Raw genomic sequence first — 23,816 nt, forward strand, 5'->3', positions numbered from 1 at the left:
AAGTAAATCCCACAGGGAATGTTTTATTTGTTTAATTTTGGAACTGTGAAGCAATTTGTAGTATCAAATTTGCAACTTCAATTCTGGGTGTTGGTAAGACTCTCGTGTCCTAAAAGACAAAACCTAATTGCTGAGTCATTAGTGTTTAAAAAACAGATAAGGTATTTCACACCTTGGCCTCCCTTCTCCTTATGTGCTTAGGCAAACACACATGCAGTATAATATCTGCAAACCGGCCTTATCTGAAATACACAGCGTTACTATTTATGCAATAAACAAGACTCTGTCTCAATGATGTTACTGTTTTTATAAGGTTAGCGTCTTTTTTTTATTTTCCTTTTTTTAATACTGTTGGTAATATGCCATTGCTAATCTAATAAAAGAGTCTCTTTCAAATAAATCACTAAATTTGCTAGTTGTTAGAAGTACTTTTGCATTTTTTCTTACAACATGCTATGAACATCTCCATGCCACACATAATGCAATTAAGTATGGCCAATGTACTGTGGCTGAATTCCCAGAGTCAGTTCAGTAACATGAATTATAAACCTTATGAACTGGGAATGATGTTGTTTTTCGAGTGAATCTTCAATAATATTTACTAATAGGGAAATCAGGGTCATTCTGAAACGTACTGGCATTATATCTTGAGATTTAAAACACATATATGTAAAATAGTGATTGTGTAAATTGTATGTTTGATACAACCTGGTATATTAGCAGACAGCATGATGTTTTTTGGTCTTGTAAGGATCTTCCTACATGCATAATCTTAAATTTGTACATTATTTTGGCTTGCAAAGATAAACTCGGTATCATACCAAAGACAAAGTATTCGGTGCCAACTGAAAGTATCAGACTGATTATGAAAATGCAAAGTATGACATTGTCTAACACCTTAAGGAATATAGTCCAGGAAGAGCTGCACTGCAACTCAATATGTTTTGTTCAGTTTATTGAAATAGGACAATCAAAAGCGGCATCCAGGTTTCGTGATAGTGGTTTTGATAAAGTTGACTGTTGTTGTTAGTACTCCAGAGTGCAGGGGTTAGTCGCGGTGGAATGCAATTTCTTGCCATCTGACAGACCTGCAGAATAAAGTGGCATGCTTTTCCTTTGCGATTGCAGGGAATTGCTTCTCAGGGTGACAAATGATTAGCTGTTATCTCTGACTGAATTTGATTCCTACAAGCAGCTGAGTCAGGTAACTTCGGAGTATCGGAGGGGTTTTTACAGGAAATGAAATCGGCTCCCCAGTCACACTAGGACAAAATATAATCCTCTCTGTCAGAACAAGATTACTACTTTGGCTAATTGGAGACAGGTTTCCTTCAGCTGTGTTCTTTACTGAGTGATGCAGGTGTATTTTTCTATTCTTCTTTGTCTGTTTTATGTGCTGAATGTACACCCAGCTAACAAAACATTGAGACATTCTGGTGGCTAATGCCGGGCCACAGAATATGAAAAATGCAGCTTCCTTCTCTAAAGATGTGTTCTCTGTTTTTAAAGTTGCTAAATTCAAGAAACCACATATGAGTAACCATACTGTGGAAAGGCTGTGCATTTTGTGATGTTTTCTTGATGAGATTATATATTATATAGGCCTAAATAACATACACCATTATAATCACCAGACTAGAAACCAGATACCGGATATTTTGTTTGTTTGTTTATTTGTTTTTACAATCGATTCTTTGATGAGCAAAGGTTTTAGGTTTTAAAACCTAAAACCTAAAACCAGGTTTTAGATTGACATTTATGTATATAACTATAGAAAAATAAGGTACCTCCGTGTTGTTTTACACATTGATAAAGCTTTTCTCTATTTAAAAGCTATTTGACACCTTAGATTCAAGTGAGATACCAATTTGTTGTACTGACATTGAGTAGAGCTGAAGTGATGTGGTTGCCACTTTTGTAGAGCAACTTATACAGTTCAAGGTGTAAACGGGTGATTAGTTCCTCTGAGCAGTGTATTAGCCTGGTAGCTGTCACCCTGCAAATACACTTAAAAGAGGAACTAGTTGGTTTTCATCCTGTCACACCTAATACATAGCAAGTCTGATAAGAACTATAAGAACGACAAAAACAGTGTAAGCTTCTGACCTGAACACTTAACAAAGCGCACAGCCATTTTTATTTTGTTTAATCAAGTATTCCTTCACAATGGCTTTTAAAAAAATATATTTTCGAGGGAGGCCACCCCGGTATGACAAAATCAGTCAAGACCACCCAAACGGGGTAGTTGTTAGACACTCTAAAACATTATTTTTGTAGTTGCGGTACAGTATATTGTTACTAACACACTTCTTCAATAGAGACCCTGGGGTTAACTTTATCTTACCCTTCTGAGAAAGTGCATGTCTATTTTTACAGGGAACTTAGATATTTTTCTTGGCACCTGTTAAATATGACACATTTTAGAAAAGAACATCAATTCTGTGTATGGTCTATTAATTGTAAAGAAAACAGTATAATGATTTGCAAGAATAGAGGAGAAAGGGGACAATGGTAGTCGCCATTCAACTCCCTTTTCCTCTCTGACTGTATATGTAGGTGTCCTTGGCATGTCTGTTTGTGCATGTGTGTCTGCAGCACAGCATTAATGTTTCAATCAGCCTTTTGTTTTCATTAACAGCAACAACAGACAAAAAATGTCTTGTGTTATTTTTTGTATTGAAAGTGCTTCAAACATCCTGTCCAGATCACAAGATAGGTGACAAACCAATATTTCACCTCAGATGTTTGGTTTTAAATACAGTTTAATCTCGATAGAAGAAAAGACACTCCTACAACTGAGTGGGGTTTCAGCCTTGAATTTATACACACTATTGTGCTTATTAAATTGAATCGCTCCTCGACACTTGGTTTCGATACTTGACTGGAATTTCACTTTTTGAAAGTTCTGTGGATGATATATGAGACTTAGTTAAAATATACCCATGGGTGTTTTCTCGTGAGCAGTTTTACACAAAGAATTCTGACTTAAATGCATTAGAAGAAGCCTACCACAAATGGATCCTTCACCAGAACCTTCCTACTTACTGATATAGTCAGCTTTTTAGTGCACGGCAAGTATTTCTAGGAGACTGTAACTGTGGCACTCTGTATTCTGTTTGGCATTGCTAATTGCCTATTTTGAATTTTAGATAATAGCCAAAGGAAACACATTTTGTTGGGATAAAAGGGCTGTATCGCGTGTTCAAAGCGATGAGAGCTTAAATACATACAAGGGGATACTTTTCCTCCTCGTTTATGAAAAGTTTCCTTATCAGGTACTTACTTAAAAGAAGCCTACTGTTCAAATGTAATGTCTTGAGGAAAGTAGGAAGATGAAAGGCTTTTGTTAAAAGTTAGGTTAAGTCCAGGTTTCCTGTGCGAGCAAACTCCCCTGTCCCCTCGATATATTCAGCTCTTCCTCCTGCCTTCTCGCACACGGTGTCTTTGAGGGGAAGAGTAAACCCTTCTTGCTGCCTGCCGGTGTTAGATTAAATACCGAGATGGCGACAGGAAAAAGGCTGGAAGGAAAAACAAAAGACGAGGGTGGGTGAGGGATGTTGTGAGAATTATCAGGTTGGCGACGGAAACTGCCAGTTTGTCCGACTCCAATTTACAGAAATCCAAACAGATTTTAGATGACATGATCCCTGTCATTGCAGTCGGAGCTGGGCTAATTATGAAATTAGCTCTCATGATTGTTTGTCTTATCTCACCGTGATGAGGTGAAAATTCCAAAACAAATACATGCACGTTAAAAATAATTGTGATACATACGTGTCCCTGACTAAGAGAAATAATAAAGCATTTCCTGCTGCATGGTAAACTGCCTGGATTGTATATGATAGTATATTAAAATCCAAATGTGTGTGTGTGTAACAAGAACACAGTCAAGTCTGATGAAAATGCTCTGCACTGGTATCTAGGGAGTTAAAATGTGACTGGAAGTCTTTTCCCTCTGTACATTTCCTCTAGTTTACATTGTGCAAATCATTTTGCCTGAGAGAGCCCTAACATGGTAAGCAGAATTAATATGACTTCCGGTTTAGATGAAAATTTGATACCCTCTAAAGTCACTTGGGGTTCCTAAACTCGGAAGAAAGACTTCCAAGGAACTTCGAGGAAGTATCACGAACAATGCTCTTCAGGTTTCAGAACAGACTTCTGTATTTTGTTCTTAATCATCTTTTTTTTTTAAAGAAATGTAGATAGCTCCGGGGCAGAGACTGAGACTGTTAGGAAATTCCTCTGAGAGGCAAAAATAAAATGCAGTTAAAGCAACGCAAGTCTATAATCAGAGTAAAATGTTGAACTTGTAAACTAGTAGGAGATAGATTAGAAGCCTATTGAACATGCTGAGTAGTGACAGCTCAACTGTTCAACTTTTGCCTCTGCATTCGTTCTGCTAATGTCCTCCTTTCAATAGAGCCGATGTATAGAAGCCAAAATTCTTGACACCTTTTTCATTCCATTTCACAATTAAAGAAATTGTCATTATTAGTTTATTAGTGGTAACAGACTTCCACAAATGTGTTTGCTGATATTCAGTTGTTAATGAACAAATTTAAACCCATTCAAAGTATTCGCAGCTGTAAGTGCTTAACTAATAATAGTTTCCCAAAGACAAAAGATTAAGGAAATAGCATTATGGATGCATAACAATGGAAGCCCATTGGAACCTAATGACATACTCTTTCATTTAGAAATTGTTTCCTTTTTGAATTCAGCGAGCTCATTCCGGTCTTTTTAAAGGCTTATATCGATGTCTTCAGTTCTCTGTGGGTTAGGATACGTACACAGAGGACAGCAGGGTGAGGGTGAGGGGTGTCCCCACCTGTAGCCACTCTTTACAGTGTAGTGTAGGCAGGCTTTCACAACAACTTAACAAGGCAGGTAAGCTGTTCATTAAGGCTGAGGTAAAGACGAGAGTAGAAAAAAAAATCGAATGGAAAGAATGGGCACGGAAAAGTGAGAAGAACAAACAAGTCAAAGCATTTGTTCACGGTGTAATCTACACATCAATTATCCCACTGTGCTAATTACCACCTTCCCATACCCCAGGTACCTAAGCATTCACACATACTCACTCTTTCATGCTTCTGATCAAAAAAGGAGTGGATTGATGGAAACACAGGGAAGCTGAACCCAGGGGTGAAAAAACCTCAGATCAAAATTTCTTTTACATATGAAAATCCTGTGTGTCTGCTCGCACGTCCCTCTCCACTCGGCTCGAAAGAAGTCATTAAATAATGTAGAGGACATACATATATACATATCTGTATTTCCTGAATACATACATGCATACATATGATATGCAGAATGCCAACCTATATGTTTAAAAATATAAATGCTGCTTTTTGTGCATTATTTACCTGTAGCTGTTTATTCAAGTTGATCCCCAATATATCTATATCGAAAGTCAAGCAAGATATATTTCTACAAGACAATGTTTGCTTTCTTGTGCATCTTTGTGCCATTATGGTAAAAAGAAGTTGGATTCCATGTCATAGGAATAATGATATATATATAGAGACATAATTAGGTATGATTAAAGCATAATACATTGCTAAGAACCGGTTATTAATTAAAATATACATTAATCCTATCTGTCTAAAGGTGGTTGCAGTTTATGGGAAGATGAGATGGATATAACAGTATTTAAGTTCTTTGTTATGCGAAATCGGTTTGTTACGCAATAAACATAGAGGTGGGGGGTAGCTGGGGTTACATTTTCTTTAACAACTGCAGTTAAAGATTAGTAAAATAAGTTCCTTTAGCATTAGAAAGACCTATAGGAGGCCCCCACGAGGCGCCACAGTCCACTCTGAGATCATAATTACCAGCAACTTAGAAACACAATCTCTTCATCCAATTGGGAAGCAAGAATTAATTCTCGATGTAATTAGAATAATAGTGTGCATCTCTAGTGAGTGGGTAGTGAATAGGTAGGTGAGACAGAAGTGCAACTGACAAAACTGCTCTGATGCTGTTTACTACACCAATGTCATGTATAACTTATGAAGTCTGGGAATAACATTGTTGTTGTGGTGTTCTGTGAGTTACCCTTTTATGAGTCTGCTTCAGAGGTTAGAGAGCTGTTCTATAATATGCCTTTTTATGGGAGGAACTTGTGAGTGTCAGGATGTGTCTTTGAAAAAAAACGACACTGGCACCCACGATGACCAAGGCCTCAGTCAGAGTTTAATACTCCCATTATGGAAATGGAAAAAAAGTTTAGGCATTAAAATATATCAGTTGCAAATGTTATGGTGCTGATAAGCCCTATTTAAAATAAATTCTGCTTGTAATGACTAATTGGGAAGTAGTAACAGTGTCAGGCTCAGCAGCTTCTGGAGGTTGGAATCCCTGTAGGGCGCTGGGCCTTGTTGTCAGGGGCGCTCATTTACTGATTGGAGAGCGAGGTAGCAGATGAAAAGAAAGCCCATTTCCTGCAGCTCGTTTGATACCTGGTGGGGATGCTATTCAGGTGACAAAGATACAGGCACAGAGGGGGAACAGATGTGATTTACACACTCATTATCATCTGAATGAGAACTCAGATAGGCCCAGACCAGGGGCCTAGTCCTCACCTGGACAGTTTCCCCTCTGATCTTTATCCCATCTGAGGGACCTGATCCCCCCCGACCTCTTTAAACCCCTGACCCCCAGCTGGTGGCTGGCAGAGTTTTATGACAGTAAGCGGTCTTCCACAGCTCGAAGCACAGATGCTATTCAGAAAATGTGCCTTCACACCGATTTTGCCTTCATTGTGTTTAAAACTCATCAGGAATATTCCCCCCACAATAAAGCTGAACTCCGCTCATTGGTTTGGAAGTCTTCCAAGATGCTGTCTTTGACAGGGAGCCCTAGTTCATACCTCAGATAAATTTCAGATTAATCGTTTATTTATTTTTAATATTCAAACATACTAAAAAAATCTGTATTTTATGTTTTCATTGTAGTATTTTATGCAGTGGCAGTATTTTTAAACAAATATTAATAACTAAACAAACCCTTCTACATGCTTAATTACTTTTTACTACCAGTGTTATTTTTTCATTTTTATATGTTAATTTGCTTCATTAAGTCATTTTATGTGTATTCTAAAATAATAATTCTTCGAAAACATACCAATGCCTTTGTGTAATTTCATTTTTTGTGATCTTTACAAAGACACAAATGCTTGATTTCAGGTACATCTGTGGTATTATGATTAAGATGTCCTCAGTAAAAAATGTTCTCCTCGCCTACAGCAAGAAAAGTACAAGAGTAAGAAAAGAATGCAAAACAACCTTGACCAGATCAAACTGTTGTTTTTAACCTTCACTTATCTCAGGGTCTGCCTGATAGTTTTGGCGAGCAGGGAAAGGTGAAAGGAATTTGTGGGAACAAAAATGACTCTGATGTTTCAGAATTTTAATTAGATATAGTTTTACAGGGTTCATGGAACAGAAAATAAAACAATACCAGTTCAACTGTGCATGCCTTTTTTGCATTCATCCCATTTTCTACTTACAGTAAAAGAAATCACCATCAAATGACTTTGTTACAGTGCATAATTACAACTCAGGTTCTGCTTAACTGTTATTAACAAAAACGTACAGTAATCTGTTCTGGCACTGCAATATGTTATTGTAGCATTCTAATTAATCTTACAGGAAGTGTAATAAATTTACAATATCAGATTGAAGCAATACTGCATATAGATTTATTAATGCTTTTAATCAGTTCTGGCAAAATTAATTTTGCACTGATTGCTTACATTTGAATTTGCATATACTTAGTGCAAGTAATTTATTTTTATGGATTCCTTTTTATTAAAATGGGGCATATGGCCCTTCAGCTACAAAACATTGCTGATTTCTCCATTGAAAGTGCTCAACATTCAGCATTAAAAAGCAGATCCATTTAGCTTACAAGTAAAAGCTTGTTTTAAAAGTTTTCTTCTTCAGAGTTGTTTTTCTTCAGCTCATCCATCCTCAAGACAATATCTTGCCAAAATAAGGATAGGTAAAGAAATACTAAAAATAGCAAGAAAGAGAATACAAAGTCTGTACACTTTTAACCAATGCTATGAAAACGTTTGCAAAATTATTATTACATCACACCAGCAGGTGAATAGATACGTAGATTGCATTTGACAAGACACAATATCCTACAGGAATCCTTTCCCTTGCTTATTCGTGGTGTTGTCTGTGTTTGCCTAATATAGCACTGACACTTCATGACCTGTGTGTAAATTCCTCTGTAAATAAATAGGCACATTTTCACTACAGGCCCAACAGCTATGGGAAACCGGAGCGTCCAAAAATGACAGGCGCGTTGAGCAGATACTTTGCATGGGCAGCAATGTCTGTTTAGATTAAAAGGGAGCTGATAGCACTCTGCTGTGACTATCAATTTGGCGTCTGCCACACCCTGCATCAAACCGACAACCAGCCTTTTACTGCCAGTGTCAGCAGATTCCACTACCTGAACGACTGGACTAGAGTCTGTTTGAGTGTGTGTGTAGTGTGTGTGTGTGTGTGTGGAGGGGGTGGGTGGGAGGAGTGTGTACCAGTGGCACCACGCCACAGTGTCCCTCAACGACTTGAGCTAAAGCAAAGAGGAGAATTGGGAAAGGAGTTTCTTCAGTGCGCCAGCTTTAGAGAACAGTCTCAGATAAGAGTTTCAGCTTACAACAGAGCCCTATCAGTAACGGGAAGATTGTTACAAGCATGTACATGATCCTGCTTGAGTGAACGGGCAGCTGGAGTGCTTTCACTACATGTTGTGAATGTGCTGGGGAAAATAATAATAATAAAAAAAAGAACAACAAAAGGAAAGATTTGTCAAAGTCATAACTGGCTGAAGATGCATTCTCCTATGCTTTATCCATGGTTTTGGCATCCATAATTTAAGTACTTGCCGCTTAAATGGGGAACAGCACTTTTCACTCATAGAAACGACTAACCTTTTTTTAGTAAGGATCTTGTGGGACCATAAAAATAGTTCCTGAATTTTATATAATTTAGGATTTAACCCCAGCTTGTGCGCAAGAGAGTCTTCAGGTATGAAATGGCCCATTTTAAACAGAACTTAAATTTACCTTGGTTTTAAATTAAATGGACCCACACTGTGACTTATGTTATGGTCCAGGAAGTCACAAGATATACATTCATTGATAATATTTATAATAATGATTAATTCAAATTAATGGTCATCTCTGAAATGTATTTTTTATATGTTGTTCTGTTACACACATATACATATATATATATATATATATATATATATATACAAATTCTGAAGGAGTAAGAATTATTTATACATCTATTTATACAATAATTGGATGTGCCCTAAAATAACATGAGATTATAATTTTACACAGTGTTTGGAGAGATAGTCCATATCATAAAAGAAAAGATACTGCTCCCTACTGAAGACATTTTTGGAGTTACATGAATATTTGATAGGCATCTCAGTTAGTAATGCACCATTTAAAAAGCTCTTTTGATCCTTCATTGTGAAACATACAATTATCCATCTGGACTTTTCACAAAGTTACAGTTTTTGTTTGGCTGAATTCCACATTGAAATAGGTGGAAAGGCATTACAAGAGATACAACATGAATTAGAACCCGATTTTGCAGGTGCTGTCCTGTTATTTCTCCGCATTTTCAGTATTGTGTGATTAACATTTAGAAACATTCACATCAGCACAGAAAGTGAAATATTTTAAGTAGTTGCAACATTCATTGAAAAAATACACATAAAAAAGCCTTTTATGCTCAAAGAAAATAAGAAATTGTCTCCTTTTGTGAGAGAAAAGTACCAGTTTGCTCAGGACTCGAACTGGAACCGTTTTATCCTCCAAAAGGTTTTGTGTGTATTTGGTTAGTTACAGTAATTATAGCCAATAACTGACAGCCAAAATCACGCAGGAGAAAGTAAAGGCTGTTTTCTCGCACAAGGCCCCTCTGCAGAACATCTGCTGAGAGATTTGCATATTAATTAACCCATATTAACTCTAATTATTCTGGGAAATTATCAAATAAATTAAATTTTCTAATTTTAACCTTTCTTTTGCTTGACGTGTGTCAGTGCTGTAGAAACTCGGAAGATGGGCTCACCTGAGCTGTAATCTTAGGAGATTGCTTTTTGTTTTTGTTTGTTTTTTTTTCCTCTTGTTTTTCTGCTCCAGACCTGGGGGCAGCCTGGGGAGCTTTTGTGTGCCTTACACTTTTTTTTTGGCTTCTGTGCTTGGTAGGGGCCCTGAACATTTGTCGAGAGATGGAACATGTGTGCATGTAAGCACAGATGGTGGATTCGTACAGGGGCAAGGCAAGGTGGAACCTCAGAGCAGTTGAGCAAACCTTAAAGCTTTCTTTTTCCAGCCTGTTGCTCAGGCCTCTGCAAATAAATGGGAGTTTAATTCAATTAGAGTCAGGCTACTGTGGGTGCCTCATGGCAGAAATTATTGAACATAACCACCCCCTCCATGACACACACACACACACACACACACACACACACACACACACACAGAGACACACACACTCCCGGTTTGGTTTACACATCGCTGAGTTTCCACTATTCATCCTTTCTACAAAGCAGCCCTTCTCTTTTTAGGCCTTTGTTCGAGCTTCGCCACTGTCCTTTTTGCTTATGGCTTGTTCTGCCACTTGTGAACTACCACGCTGTCCTATCACACAAACGAAGAACGCTGACATAGTCTGGTCCTGCAGGGATCCAATTACTGGGATGTGGAAGAAAAAGACTTCTACCCAGTTATCGAGTAAGTTAGACACGATTAAAATATTGCTGAATTCGTACGGCATTTTACAACATAAGAATAAATAAACACACGGAAGAAAACTCAATACGTTTAGAAAAAAAACAGGAAGACTTTTAAAACTGTCCATATAAAACGACTGATAGGCAGCTCAGCAATAGATATTTGCCTTTATTTTTATTCAGCTTTAGCCAGCAGAGAAAAAAAAAACAAAAAAAACATCAAATCGCCCATTCAGTTCAATGTGTAAACTGCTTTTAAAAGAACATAATAGCCAGTGACAGGTATAAGTTAATTGTTAGAAAACAGCACTTCAGCTGGGTAGCTAAAAGGCAATGACCTCATTTCCACCATAATGCTTTTACCTCCCCCTTTAGCCATTCAGGTGATCAGCATATCCCACATTCATGAGACAGAGAGAGAGAGAGCAGTTATCCTCCAATAGGGTTAATGTCCTTTTTCATTAGCACTGGTGATGGAATAGGATGGAGCACATTACCTGGAGCAAACCTGTAACAGGCAGTTGAACCTAACGCGGTTACCTCACAGCACTTCCACCGGGAGTCAAATGGCTAGACCTTCCGAAACACCGGAGAGCATGGGCAGAGCAATGTTTATATATGTATGTGGTTATTAAGTGATTTATTTGGGATTTATGATGGATGGAATACAAATACAGTCTTTTCCTGCTTGGAAGCATGGAGAGCCATTGTGGAATAGATTTGTGACTAACCAGCATGTTGTCACTACAGCCATAAAAGGTATGTCTCTTTTATGTCTCTGTTAGGGGATTTCTGTTTTCTGTCGCATTATTACTATAAGTTTGTTGGTGTCATTGTCTATGTATTTTTGAGGTAAATGAGTACAGAATACAGCCTGGCACAAAAATAGACTTGACTTTATCACTGCCAAATAATATGAGGTGATGCTATGGAGATCTTTTATGATTTACTGTACTTCACCACTACAGAGTATTTTTAAAGCTCTACAAATGTGCTAAGATCTTGCATAACTGAGAGTTGTGCGTTTTAGCTCCTGTCCACAAACAAATATAGTGGACAGGTAGAGCTCAATAAATAAAATGTGGTTCAGTTTCCCCCTTCTCTAGTGTACTGCTGTGTATTTGTGCTAACTCTGTATTGAGGGTGCCCAAGTAAATGAATACAAAAAAAAAAAATCTGTTTGAAGATACAAATGACCCAGCATTTAAAGGCTTTTACTGTTGAAGAAAGCAAATGTTGGGAGAGTAATGGGGCCTATTCTTGGAAGACAAAAATACTTTCAGAGCCTATTGAACCCTTTTTCTCTGTTAGTCTTAAATGATTTTATGATAGTCTTCCATTAATTCCCCGCAAGGATCTAGTGTCACGGGGAAACATTGTTCTAAGTTTTATTTTTTTGTTTGAATGCAGAAAAGTTGATGAGTATTTAATCTGCCTCTATCTCTTAAGAAAAGCGCCAGACATTAAAGAGGCAATTCTCATTCTTTCCTTCACCCCCTCCCCTCCCCCACACAAATAGTCATTTTGGAAGGTGCTAGTCATCGTAATCAATACAATATACATTATTAACAACTGCCCTCCTTACTCTTTTAACTGACAGCATAATGCAAGAGTCATAAAAAGGGCTAGGTACAGATTTTTAAGCCTAATATTAAATAAGACTCTAGTAATTATAAATGTCATCTTAATTATCTTCAACATTCAAATAGAAGACATTCCTTTTATTTACTTGAAACCCAAGAAAAAAAAAGAACATAAAATCAAACAGGTAACATCAGTCTGAAAATGTCAGATATAATTGCCTTTGTTGTCTGTGACACTTAAACTAAGGAAAGAAAAATAGAAAGTGTCATCTGATGAGAACTTGCAAAGAAGTAAACATTTTTTTTTATATCGTACTTCTAGAATAAACACAAAAGATTGATTATCTTAGAGGTAAGGAACAAAATAATGGCCTGGCTGACATTAACAGGTTTAAATTATTAAAATGAGCAACACAATGCAGTTTGAAGACTGGCATTTTAGATTTACAACTGCAGTTAATATATTACTGTAGTCAGGGATGTCATTATCAAAAGAGCTTACAAAAACTTTTTTGTTTGTATATGTACATAATTCCTGCTTTGCCAGTTAATGTTAATTGTCATGAGGTCTTTGAGATTACAAGAATGTGCTTCTGAAAAAGCAGTTACAATTGTTCCAAAAAAAAAAAGAAATTGTATTTATAAATTTGGTGTGTTGTGGAACATATGTTTAAGCCCCTTCCTCCCCTTTTTAAATTATGTAAATCTTTGTTTCTTCTGTCAAAATTTAAATATGTTGACTGGCACAGAGAAAGGGAACTATTTAAGCACCGTCTTTTTAAAACATTAATGTCTCTTGCAATGTGTCTACAGCCACAGCTCCTATCTACTTGTCTGGAAAATGGAGACTGCAGAATGACCCATCTGACCCAATGGCAAGCAGTATAATATATTGCTTTTATGTGAGAGGTCATTGCTTTTCTCTGTTTGCTACTGCAGTGGTGTTAGAAAATACACAGATATAGTTAAAACTATGGCATGTAGGGGAACATTTTTCTCACTAAATAAACAAAACATCAGTAGGCTTTTATAATGGCTTATTTTTATTTTGATATTCAAGGACAACAGATGCAATGCATGCTAATAGCTGTGTAAGCCTATGGCATAGATTAATATGTTGCTTCTCCAAAAAGCACATTTCATTCCTCAGTTTAATAAACAGAAAAGGTAACATACTTCAAAAGTTTGTGTGGCAGGTTTGATAGCATTGACACGATCTGTGTTAAATGAGTGTAGTTTATTCAAATCCATTTTAGTAATAAACAATATTTTTTTATTCCAGACTTCCATAAAATCCCCTTTTTACTTATTTATATTATTACAGAGGAAATAGATGTGTGTATATGCGATTGTGAGGTGGATAAAATACCTCATTGTTATTGTTGTACATACAATAATAATCATACAATGAGCGAGAAAAAACATAGGCCTATTTTCATCCTGGGAAACCTGCAATGGTATAGAGATAGGAGCGCTTTGTAAGTGCGGTTGACAGTCGTTATTTATTTAGTTTTAAAGTATTTACTGCTGTGTGCAGGAGAGGACTCTTAAGGTTGTGAAGTTACGTTGAAGGTGATGGATGTTTCTCTGCTGACCCTGTAGTGAGACATGACTTCATTGCTTGTTTAGATTGTTCTGATATTTGGGACTCAGCAGCAGCTTCTGATTAATCTTGTATCCCTCTCCTTTTTGTCTTTTTTTTTAACATCCAAAATATTTAAGTCACTGTGTAGTGGCGCTGTTCATGTGTCATTCCAAACGGTACGCTGCAAACAAAAAAAGGATCCCTAAAAGGCATGTTTTTGGAAGAAAAGCCTTTTAAAACCTGTCCAGCCTTAGATAATTTCATTCACTCCTTCTGGCCCTCGCTTTATTCACTTTTCGTCCAGAGATCAGTTTTTCGGGGGCGGGTTGATAGCTTCCCAGGCCTCCTGGCCTTTTGTTGCAGCCCCCACCGAGGCGGCTCTTAGAAACTTTAGAAAGGAGTCTTCTGCATGTTGCTAAGAAATGGTTAAACCTCAGTTGCTACTGGGAAAAAAATAAATAAAAGCACATTATCAATTGTGCCAAGGTATATCTGGACCACACAGCTAGTTCGAATGTCTCACTTTCTTTGCCTTTCCTTTCTTTTTTCATTTCAGAGGGCATTACCCAGCCTGAACTTGCCTAAACCCTTGTGGTCACACCTCTTGAAAAGGTTTTGTTTCCCCCGTCAATTGGTATTCAAACCAGGTCAGCGGATTCTGTTTGCCCCGTCTCCGCAGCCGTTTTCATTTTAATTTGCACCTGTTGTGCAGTTGTTCGTAAGGCAAGTGCAGGCCCGCAGATTATACAAAGATCATATTATGAACAGATATGCGCAGTGTAATCTTTTTGTCCCTAGTCTAACCTAAAAAAAAAAAATGTCTGGGTGTTTTGTTCTTTTTTTTCTCTCCTTGGGAACCTGTCGGATAAAGTATGCAGATATGACTTAAGGTTTACATCTAAAAACGGTCAAACAATCTTGAAAATGCATTATTAACATTATTATTTTAGCCACTTCTCTATAATCCTTTAGTTGGCAAGAGCCACTTGAGATAACGCGGTTGATAACTTTGCAGGAGATTGCTTTATTAGGCATACACAGAACTCAAAATGAACCTGAAAATTGTGCTTTTTTTTTTCCACAGCCCATTTTTCTGAGACTTGTTCCCATGATGTCATGGTTTTAATTTTTTTTCTTTCTTGGTACGTGTTTCTTAAGTGTTGTGTTAGCAGTCCTTGGCAGTGCTGTATGTCTGTGTATGATGCGGTGTTTCTCTAGCTGAGCTAATGCCCCGTGTTTATTACTCTAATCTTTCTTTCGGCTCGCTAAAGTGGACAATTTATGTACTAGCATGTAGGCCGAGAGCCTGTGAGGGCTGACTAATTCAGAAACAGCCACCTTCAATTGAGTTCACAGACCTTATTTACAGGCTGTCTATTTTAAGAAAAGCTGCCATGTGTCTGGGACCAAGTGCTGTGGAATCAAACGGGCTGATACTTGTGAGTTATTTTAATGTTGGTCTTGTCTGTGCAATATTTTTTCAACCGCATAACCTAGAGTGTTTGAAACTTACTTTTGAAAGTAAGAATAGTGACGCGGGGGAAAGAGTTGTGTAAAATATTTTAGTTGCAATGAAAACGAAACAAATACACAACAAATACAAGAATGTTTTAGGAGAGATTGTGATGGCAGGTAGGTCAATTTTACTAACAGCAAGCTGACTAACTGATGAGATTTGTTTGTCTGGTTGTTATAATTGATGATTGTAATTCGCTCCCACCTTTTACAGTTTGTCTCGTGTATGGAAAGGCTTGCTTGTTTGTTTTCATTTCTTTTTATTTTCATTTGTGACTGTGTTTAAGGACTTAGTTTGTGGAAAATGTACAAATGTACAGAAGTGGCTGTAATGGTTTTCATGTAGGCGCTCTGGAAATTGTAGTCTGATGATCTCTGAAACATGGTGTTGTAGCTGAAAATGAGATGCTATTTTGGCAAGCCTGCTGCTGACTGAACAGCAAATTGGAGATATTAAGACAGGGACAATTTCGGAGTTTCGGAGTGAATTGAACAAATCTGTGTTTGGGGTCAGTTTGTTGACCTAAACATGGACAACTGGATTTTAGGACTTGCAGCCTTCATTAACAGTGGGAATGAAATTTAACGGGACAATGTGCGATAGTTCACCAATGAATGACAGCCATTCCCTTTTCTGTCTCTTGTTGCAGTGTTGAACTATGAGAACGTAGTGGAAACAGGTTCAGAAACAGACGACGATGACAAGCTGCACATCGCAGAAGAGGACGCTCTCCTTAATGCTCTGGACAGGGAAGGTAGTCCAGCAAGCGTGCCCAACCACGACGCCTCTCCGCGTGTCAGCCAAGCACTGATTTCGAAGGACGATGAGGAAGATGACATGAGAGAGAGTGGAGTGGACCATGCCTGGCATAACAATGACATGCTGCAAGCCTCAGTCGATGGTACTGGTAAGTGTCTGTGTTGCGGACGCCAAACGTGCCCCTGCCTCACTCACCCAGATATTTGGTTGGATTTCAAATGTTCATAATATCTTCGACAATATTCCTCCAGTCGGCTCTGACTGTAAAGGCTGTATCAGGGATGACATATCATGGAATGACAGAAAGAAAAAGCTCAGTCACTTGCTGTTAACTTCATTATCATGACATGATATCAAGATGAACCTGCAATTGGAAGGCATCAATTTAATTCAGTAACAAATAAACACACGCGTGCCTCGGTTCTTAGTTTTTGTGTTACTTTTAAATCATTATGTTTGAGATTTTGTTATATGTGTTTATTTGGTGGCATGCTTGTTTTATCTGTGATCTCTTGAATTTATCCAGCTCTGAAATACAAGAGGTTAAAAAAAATCCTTCAGGGTCTGTCTGGATTTTGTAGGGTGTTTTTTTTTGTATTTTTATAAAATTTGAAAGAGAACTGAATAAAATAAAATGACGATGTTACACCGTATAACCAAAAGCTTGATTATTACTGCGTATAGATTGATTAAAATAGTAATTATAATAATAATAAAAATCTATTCTTTCTCAAAATGAGCAAACCTTTAATTAATACATTTTTTTAATGTTTTAGATTTAATGACACCGTTTCTCATTCTGACAAAAGTAATTCAAGAATTACTTGCAGTATTTCCTGCATTACAGAAAGGTAGCGCTGGTTTATCTGAGGAATTTGGTCTAAAACCTGAAAATCATACAGGCTTTCTTGTGTGTCCTCAATATTTCATTTCAGTCAGTGTACACGTAGCAATCGCTACATTACTCCACATTTTTATATTATATTTTATTATTTATTTCTTTATGTCATCATTGATTATTTAACCAGTATCGAAAGGGATTTACAGTATATTATAACACTTTTTTTGTGAGACTTTTATTTTAAATAATCAAACACACGATCTCGGCAAGGAGAAACCCAGTCTTGGATGCTTGAAAGATAAATACTTTTAATTAGGGGCAGAGGATAATCATTAAAGGAAGCCAGACTGCTGCAAAAGTCATTAACAATCTTAAATGAAATTTTTATTTTTATGATAGCCATTTACATGTATAATAAGAGTCAATGATTCTTGGGAGCCGTGTGACAGAAACAGAGTGTGGCGAGAACTCATGTAAGACACCCCATTTAAATGAGCCGGTGTTAGCTATTCATTTCTGCTAATGAACTAGCTGTGCAGAGTGCTGAAAGGGGAAATATTCAGGAGTTTAAAAATTTAATATGTAAAAAAAAAAAATGTACGTTTAGAGAAAAGAGTTTGATTTTCGGAATATTATCATCATCACAGAAGTCCTGTAAAAAGCCAATAAAGCCACAACAAACTTGGTACATATTTACCTAAAAGATTCAATTAAAAAAAGTTAATGATTTGGAAGTGACATGACATTTGTTTCATGTATTAGTAAAACAATAGTAAGAAAAATAAACATGCAAGGCCTTTATAATAGCTTTTTAAAAACACGGTGCCTTAAAGTCTGTAATCCAACTGTTGCAACTCAAAGATAATGCCGTTCTCATGTGATAAAATATTTGTCATATTTTAACATTTTCAGAGAGTGCATTGTTATAATTATCTTCAAAATATTACTCCAACTGGTGGGTACTCCTTTTTTTTTTTTTCCTCGGTGCCTCACTGTCTACAGTGGTACCTCAGCACATAGCTTTACTCTGAGATAAGCCTTACTTTTCGTGTGCTTGTTTCTCCTGTGCTTTGGTACTTTGTCTGCAGGATGTAGGTTTTGAACTGAAGAGCACAGTGAAGTTTCTTACTGTGCCTTTCCGGTTCCAGCACAATCAGAGTTTTGTGTTTGGAATTGTCCTTGACATTCTTTCATCCCACAATGGGGTGGACGCAGTGTGCTGGAAACCATGACATCATTATCACTGACAGAGATTTTAAATAAATCACCTGCGTTCTTCCCAGCCTCTTTTCTGCTTATTCAAGGATTCTTAAAGAAACAACAAAAAAAAGACTTCTTGTTTTTACTACTTTCTATTCCAAGGGTAACTGGCAATAAAATAGGAATGTTTTCAAAATAAACAGGATCAATGACATTAAGTAAACAGGTTGAATTATGGTGGACGAAAGGTATTCCTGACTCCTTCTGGGTTGCTACAGAACCTTGATAATTGCTGATCAGTAGGTGAATACCACTTTTACTCTCCAGCTTTTACAGTTGGTTTGTTTTAGCACTGTTTCAACAGGTATACTCAAAGAAAAGGAAAATATATGTAGACACAAACACACACATGTATTGTGTATAATAATAATAATAGTAGTAGTAATGTATTATTATTATTATCATTATTAATATTATTATTATTATTATTATTAAATGGGTTTGTCTGTCCAAATTTCAAATAGTTCCGATCCAAGATTAGTTTTGCACTAGTACCCCCATGTTAAGTAAATGTTAGTGGTCTTAGCCTACCTCCTGGTGGAAGGATTTTCACATCCACTGCCCAGAATAAGCAGAAATAGTATCATTTGGAGAGAATAAAAACTGGAGTAAGTGCAGTTTGGGTTCTGCATAGTTTACTGATAATATGCAGCACAGTAAATTGAACTACTACCAGCTAAATTAAATGGTAATTTCACAAGTATTTTACTCCCCAGGGAAATTTAACATTATATATAACCTTCCTAAAATTAAATACGTTTTGCAAGCAGGTTTACAAGACAGCGATATTAGTAACTCTAGGAGAGACCTGTGGCCACTTACAGAGAGTACTTCAGTGGGGCTGTTGAACCCTGTTTTATGGCACAGTAGAAAATGAAAGGAGAGATAATAAAAGATTTGGTCTCTCAGCCCTTTTAATAGCAGAATTGAGATATTGCTTGGTGAAAAAGGTGTAAGATATTTTTTTTTTACAATCTACAAGCCTGACCCATCAGCATTACCTAAACAATACTATAGAAGGGCTATCTTCACCGAGTGCAGATCCGTTTGCCCAAGGAATGATAACACCAATAGCACAGGCCTGCAAACAGAAAATGGCTGGTGAGTTTCACTCCAGAGCAACTACATGGAAAGTGAAAGTCTAGTACTCTTTAATCTCTAACCTGTTTTCATGATATACAGCGATTGCTCTAGAGATCATTCCAGCAGCATTCAAATGAAATGCTTAAATGTTTAAGATATTGTTATTTCCGTACACTGCTTTCTGTTCATTGAATATAAACTAATGGACAACAACATATGAAACAGTCAGACAAAGTAGAACATCTCATTTGTTGTCAATCAGATATTAAATACCAGTCTTTGAAAACTGTGGGTATATGTTTGATGTACTTTATTAATGTATTTATGGAATACATTCTATATAAATGAAGATTGAAAGGACAGGCCAGCTCTGGTGCTTTATCTAATTTGATTACGTAGCAAAGGCAACACTTCTTTAATCCTCTGTTACTTGAACATATTAATGAGGAAGGAAGTACAACAGCTTGAACATGATCAGTATTATCAAAAAAAAGAAGAAGAAGAAGAAAAAAGAAAAAGTTGATGCAGTATGTTGTTGTTTTCCCCTCAGTCACTGGGTTTGTGTGTCCTCAGACGGAAAGCGTATGATACTTGTGACTCCACGCTACCAGAAATCACATGAGAGGAGCTAGGAGGAACAAACACAATAGCTATATTTATAACTAACCACCATCTTCTCAGAAATACCTTGATTTAATTTCTGAAGACATGGTGGAAGATGTTACAGAGAAATAAATTCTTAAATTGATTGCCTCTTTCCCCCGACAATGTCTTCTTTTCAATAATTCCTGTAGAATTACTGCAATAAAAGGACTAGGTGCTTTTTAAGTATCTATCTCCCTGTGTCTCCCTGTCTGTCTCTCCATAGGTCATTTATTCATGAAATATTCATGCTCCGGTATCACTTATGTTCCTATTTACTTTTCTCCAGATAGAGTCTGTAAAGTTAAAGCTCAAAACGTCATATTTCAGCGGTTTGGCAGTCACTGACATTCTTATACCATTTTTTAAAGTCTGGTTACTCTGTATGACAGCTCTTCTATTAATTTTCTTGTTTGGTGACTGTAGATATTCACCCAAACCTTTTTCACTGCTTGTTGTGAAGTTTAAGATAAATAAATCTGTGTCTGGTCCATATTATAGTATTCATTAAGGATTCTAGACAAAGCCATTGCTGACTGCAACACAGCAGTCCTTTTATTTCTTTGTACCTTCATCTAAAGGCTTCATTGTAAATGAGGTTTGCCTGGTACCCTCCAGTACTGATGTGTTTTTTCCTGCCTTCTATTTCCTCTCAGATGAAATGAAAGATGAGTATGACACTATGGGGCCTGAAGCCACACTTCAGACGTCTGGAAACGGTACAGGTGAGTTCCAGGTTGAGAGATTCGGGCACATTATGTTAAAAAGTGCTGCACTTTTTATGTGTGTACTACATAACTGTTTCAACAGAGAAATGAAATCCTACCTGTCATTTCTAATTAGGTAAATGATGCAGATTCCCACCCACAAGCCTTTTGGGAATTCGCTTTTATGTCCATGATGTCATTCAAAACACTTTCAATTGCTCTGGAACTGTTCATGTAAACAGTCAACACAATAAAAATCAGATTCTCTCTGCTTCATGAACTCTTACTCTTAAGTATTGAGTGTTTTCATGGAACAACATAGTTTCCATAGAAATAAGTAACATTTCATAAAGGCTTGGTGGATTCTGGAAACAATTCACTGTATTAGAATATGTTTATCTGACGTGTATACTTTGCAAATTTGTATTTATTTGCTACAAACACTTGTATCACCTTAGTTGGTACTATACTAATGAAATTTCCACAGCGAAAAACTGTAGATAATTAATCTAGTGATCACCTCAAGGTTAAATTAGATTTTACAATATGTATTTGTTATTATTTAGATAGGCAGACCTTAATATTACAAATATCTACCAACTAGCTTATGTTTTATTTTCAAACTACACAATGATTTTGTATCAGTAATATAGGTGTAGATCTTTAATTAGAACACTGTGTATCCTGTGGCGCAGTTTTAATGTTGTACTGTACAATTTAAAAGATCCATTGACAGTTTGACATTTTCAAACGATTTCTGACAATGACACAATCCACTACCTTGACCTTTTACAAATTGGAACATAAAATGTTTACAACACGATAAACTACAGTACACTGAGTTTACCTTTGGTAGTTGAGGCAAGCTAATTTAAAGGTGGTGACTGAAAGTACGTTTTCTTCCCTTGCCAAATGATTTAGCTAAGTTGAAATGCATGCAAAGAAGGTAAAGGGAAAACAAAAAACACAATTGTACCATACAGTGGAAAACAGAAGTAAAACTTGGCAGGTTGGCAGGACAGACAGTTTTTGGCCTGTAATCAGTGTGTACCAATGAGGACCTGTCATTTCCTGGCTAATGCAGGTTGTGGTTTTTTATTAGCTGTGTTTGCGATTAGGGACAGCTATCTCTATTTTGCAGCACTGAGTTCCCTCAAGAGCTGAACTGAAGAAAACATTCCAAGACAGAATTTGTGTCTTGAGTTATTTAGAGTTTCTGTTTTAATTTTTAAAGTTTTTGATTGTGACAGCATTTCTTAAGCAGTATTTGTGTAGGATATGTTAGACACTTCCCCAGATTGTCGCAGGCGAGGGACTTTTTCGGATTATTATTTGTTAAAACCCAAGCATAAAAAGAAAATATTCTAAGGAAGTAGAATGCAAAAATGTGTTTCACAAGCACTCAAATAGAAGACCTTGATTTAATAAATGTCGGTCTCTATAGATAATCTTTAAGATTCATAATTTAGGCATCATAATCAAATTTCAGTTAATTTAAAACTATAATGAGGGGAATAAGAACTGAAATTGGCAACCTCAGCAAATTTGATTTTCACATAAACATTTGTAGTGTAACTGGTAATATGTTTAAAGTAAAAGGTTTATCTTTAAAAGCTTTTCCAGCGTTCAAGATGGTACTTTCCGAAGATTAACTCATATTTCTTATTTTAGTGGCCATTATCTGACAAGATCACACAGTAACTTAGATGTATACTTCCCAAACTACTACCTTAATGGTTTTCTTGGTTTTCTTCATCACATTTAGAGTCACTTGTAGCAACATGTTTCCAATGTCTCGCAGTAACAGCACATTTCTCATGAACGGAAATCTCTTTTTCTCTTCCCAGTTAAGAATGTTGAATGCACTTCAGAATTCGAGGAGTTTTTTGCCAAACGGAATGAAGGAGAGAGCCATGTGGTCAGTATTGCTGAGTACCTGCAGCGAGGTGACACAGCCATTATTTACCCAGAAGCCCCCGAGGAACTATCCCGCCTTGGTACACCGGAGGCCAACGGACAGGAAGAAAATGGTAAGAATTTGAAAGCACATATACAGCAGCCGGCTCTCAGTGACCCAGGCAGCTGTTGCCATTATGAATTCACCAAATGCCTCAGTGTTTACCTTCAGACTCCAAGAACAGCTGTTGAGGCCTGAAATCAGAGCGTGCACCTCAAACTCATAGCAAACAATGTATATATGTGCATGTTTTAGCCAAGATTTCTGACATTTTAATAAAGGTATACAATTGCAGTCAGTTAATGGATTAAAGACATTTTGGAAAGTGGGTTAAAAAAGTGTGCGTTTGTTTGTTAACGATCATGTCTTGCAATTATTTCAGTGATGGCAGATTGTGTTACTTAAATTGTGATGCACTTGAATGAAGTATTGACCTGGATATGGAAAGGTAGAATTGTCATTTTGTAAAGAGGTCAAATCTGAATAAAAGAATGCTCTGATTGAAGCTGGTTTTCAGTCACACACACATCATTTTTACAACCGAAACGAACGGGATGCTTAATTGATTTTGCTGACACCGACTGGCCGATTTGTACTGACTTGTCCTGGGTATGTGTGTCGGGGGGGGGGGGCATGGATGCCAGCTTGAGATGATGGCACTCTACAGAGCAGATTGCAGAGATACCTCCCATACCATTCCGGGCAGCACGCCCATTAGCTGCCATTGATTCACTGACCTTTTGGCCTGCTCTCTATCCCCCGCCCCCTCTCCATCTATTCAATGTAGACCTACCACCTGGAACTCCAGATGCTTTTGCCCAACTGCTGACCTGCCCCTACTGCGACCGGGGCTACAAGCGCTTGACATCACTCAAGGAGCACATCAAGTACCGCCACGAGAAGAACGAGGAAAACTTCGCCTGCCCCCTGTGCAACTACACGTTTGCTTACCGTACCCAGCTTGAACGACATATGGCCACACACAAGCCAGGGAGAGATCAGGTGAGGATCATGGGCCTTTTTTTTCTTTGCCTTTTTTTTTATAGTTTTTTTTTTCTAATGTGCAATAACCCCTTGGAGAAAAGATATCATTTTGATTGGCAATCATTA

The 23,816-nt window shown here is 37.1% G+C and overlaps 1 protein-coding gene across 3 annotated transcripts in view; it reads left to right on the plus strand.

Moving 5' to 3' along the window:
* zeb2b (zinc finger E-box binding homeobox 2b) overlaps positions 1 to 23,816 on the plus strand; it is a 78,211-nt gene that overhangs the window by 42,599 nt on the left and 11,796 nt on the right. For all 3 annotated transcript variants that reach the window (XM_066687921.1, XM_066687920.1, XM_066687919.1), the window contains 4 exons: positions 16,107 to 16,364; positions 20,699 to 20,767; positions 22,597 to 22,779; positions 23,494 to 23,708. In XM_066687921.1, coding sequence (XP_066544018.1) covers positions 16,107 to 16,364; positions 20,699 to 20,767; positions 22,597 to 22,779; positions 23,494 to 23,708 — 725 coding nt within the window. The remainder of the gene's footprint in view (positions 1 to 16,106; positions 16,365 to 20,698; positions 20,768 to 22,596; positions 22,780 to 23,493; positions 23,709 to 23,816) is intronic.

Source organism: Amia ocellicauda, chromosome 16 (assembly GCF_036373705.1).
Source record: "Amia ocellicauda isolate fAmiCal2 chromosome 16, fAmiCal2.hap1, whole genome shotgun sequence".
In the NCBI taxonomy this organism is placed as follows: domain Eukaryota; kingdom Metazoa; phylum Chordata; class Actinopteri; order Amiiformes; family Amiidae; genus Amia; species Amia ocellicauda.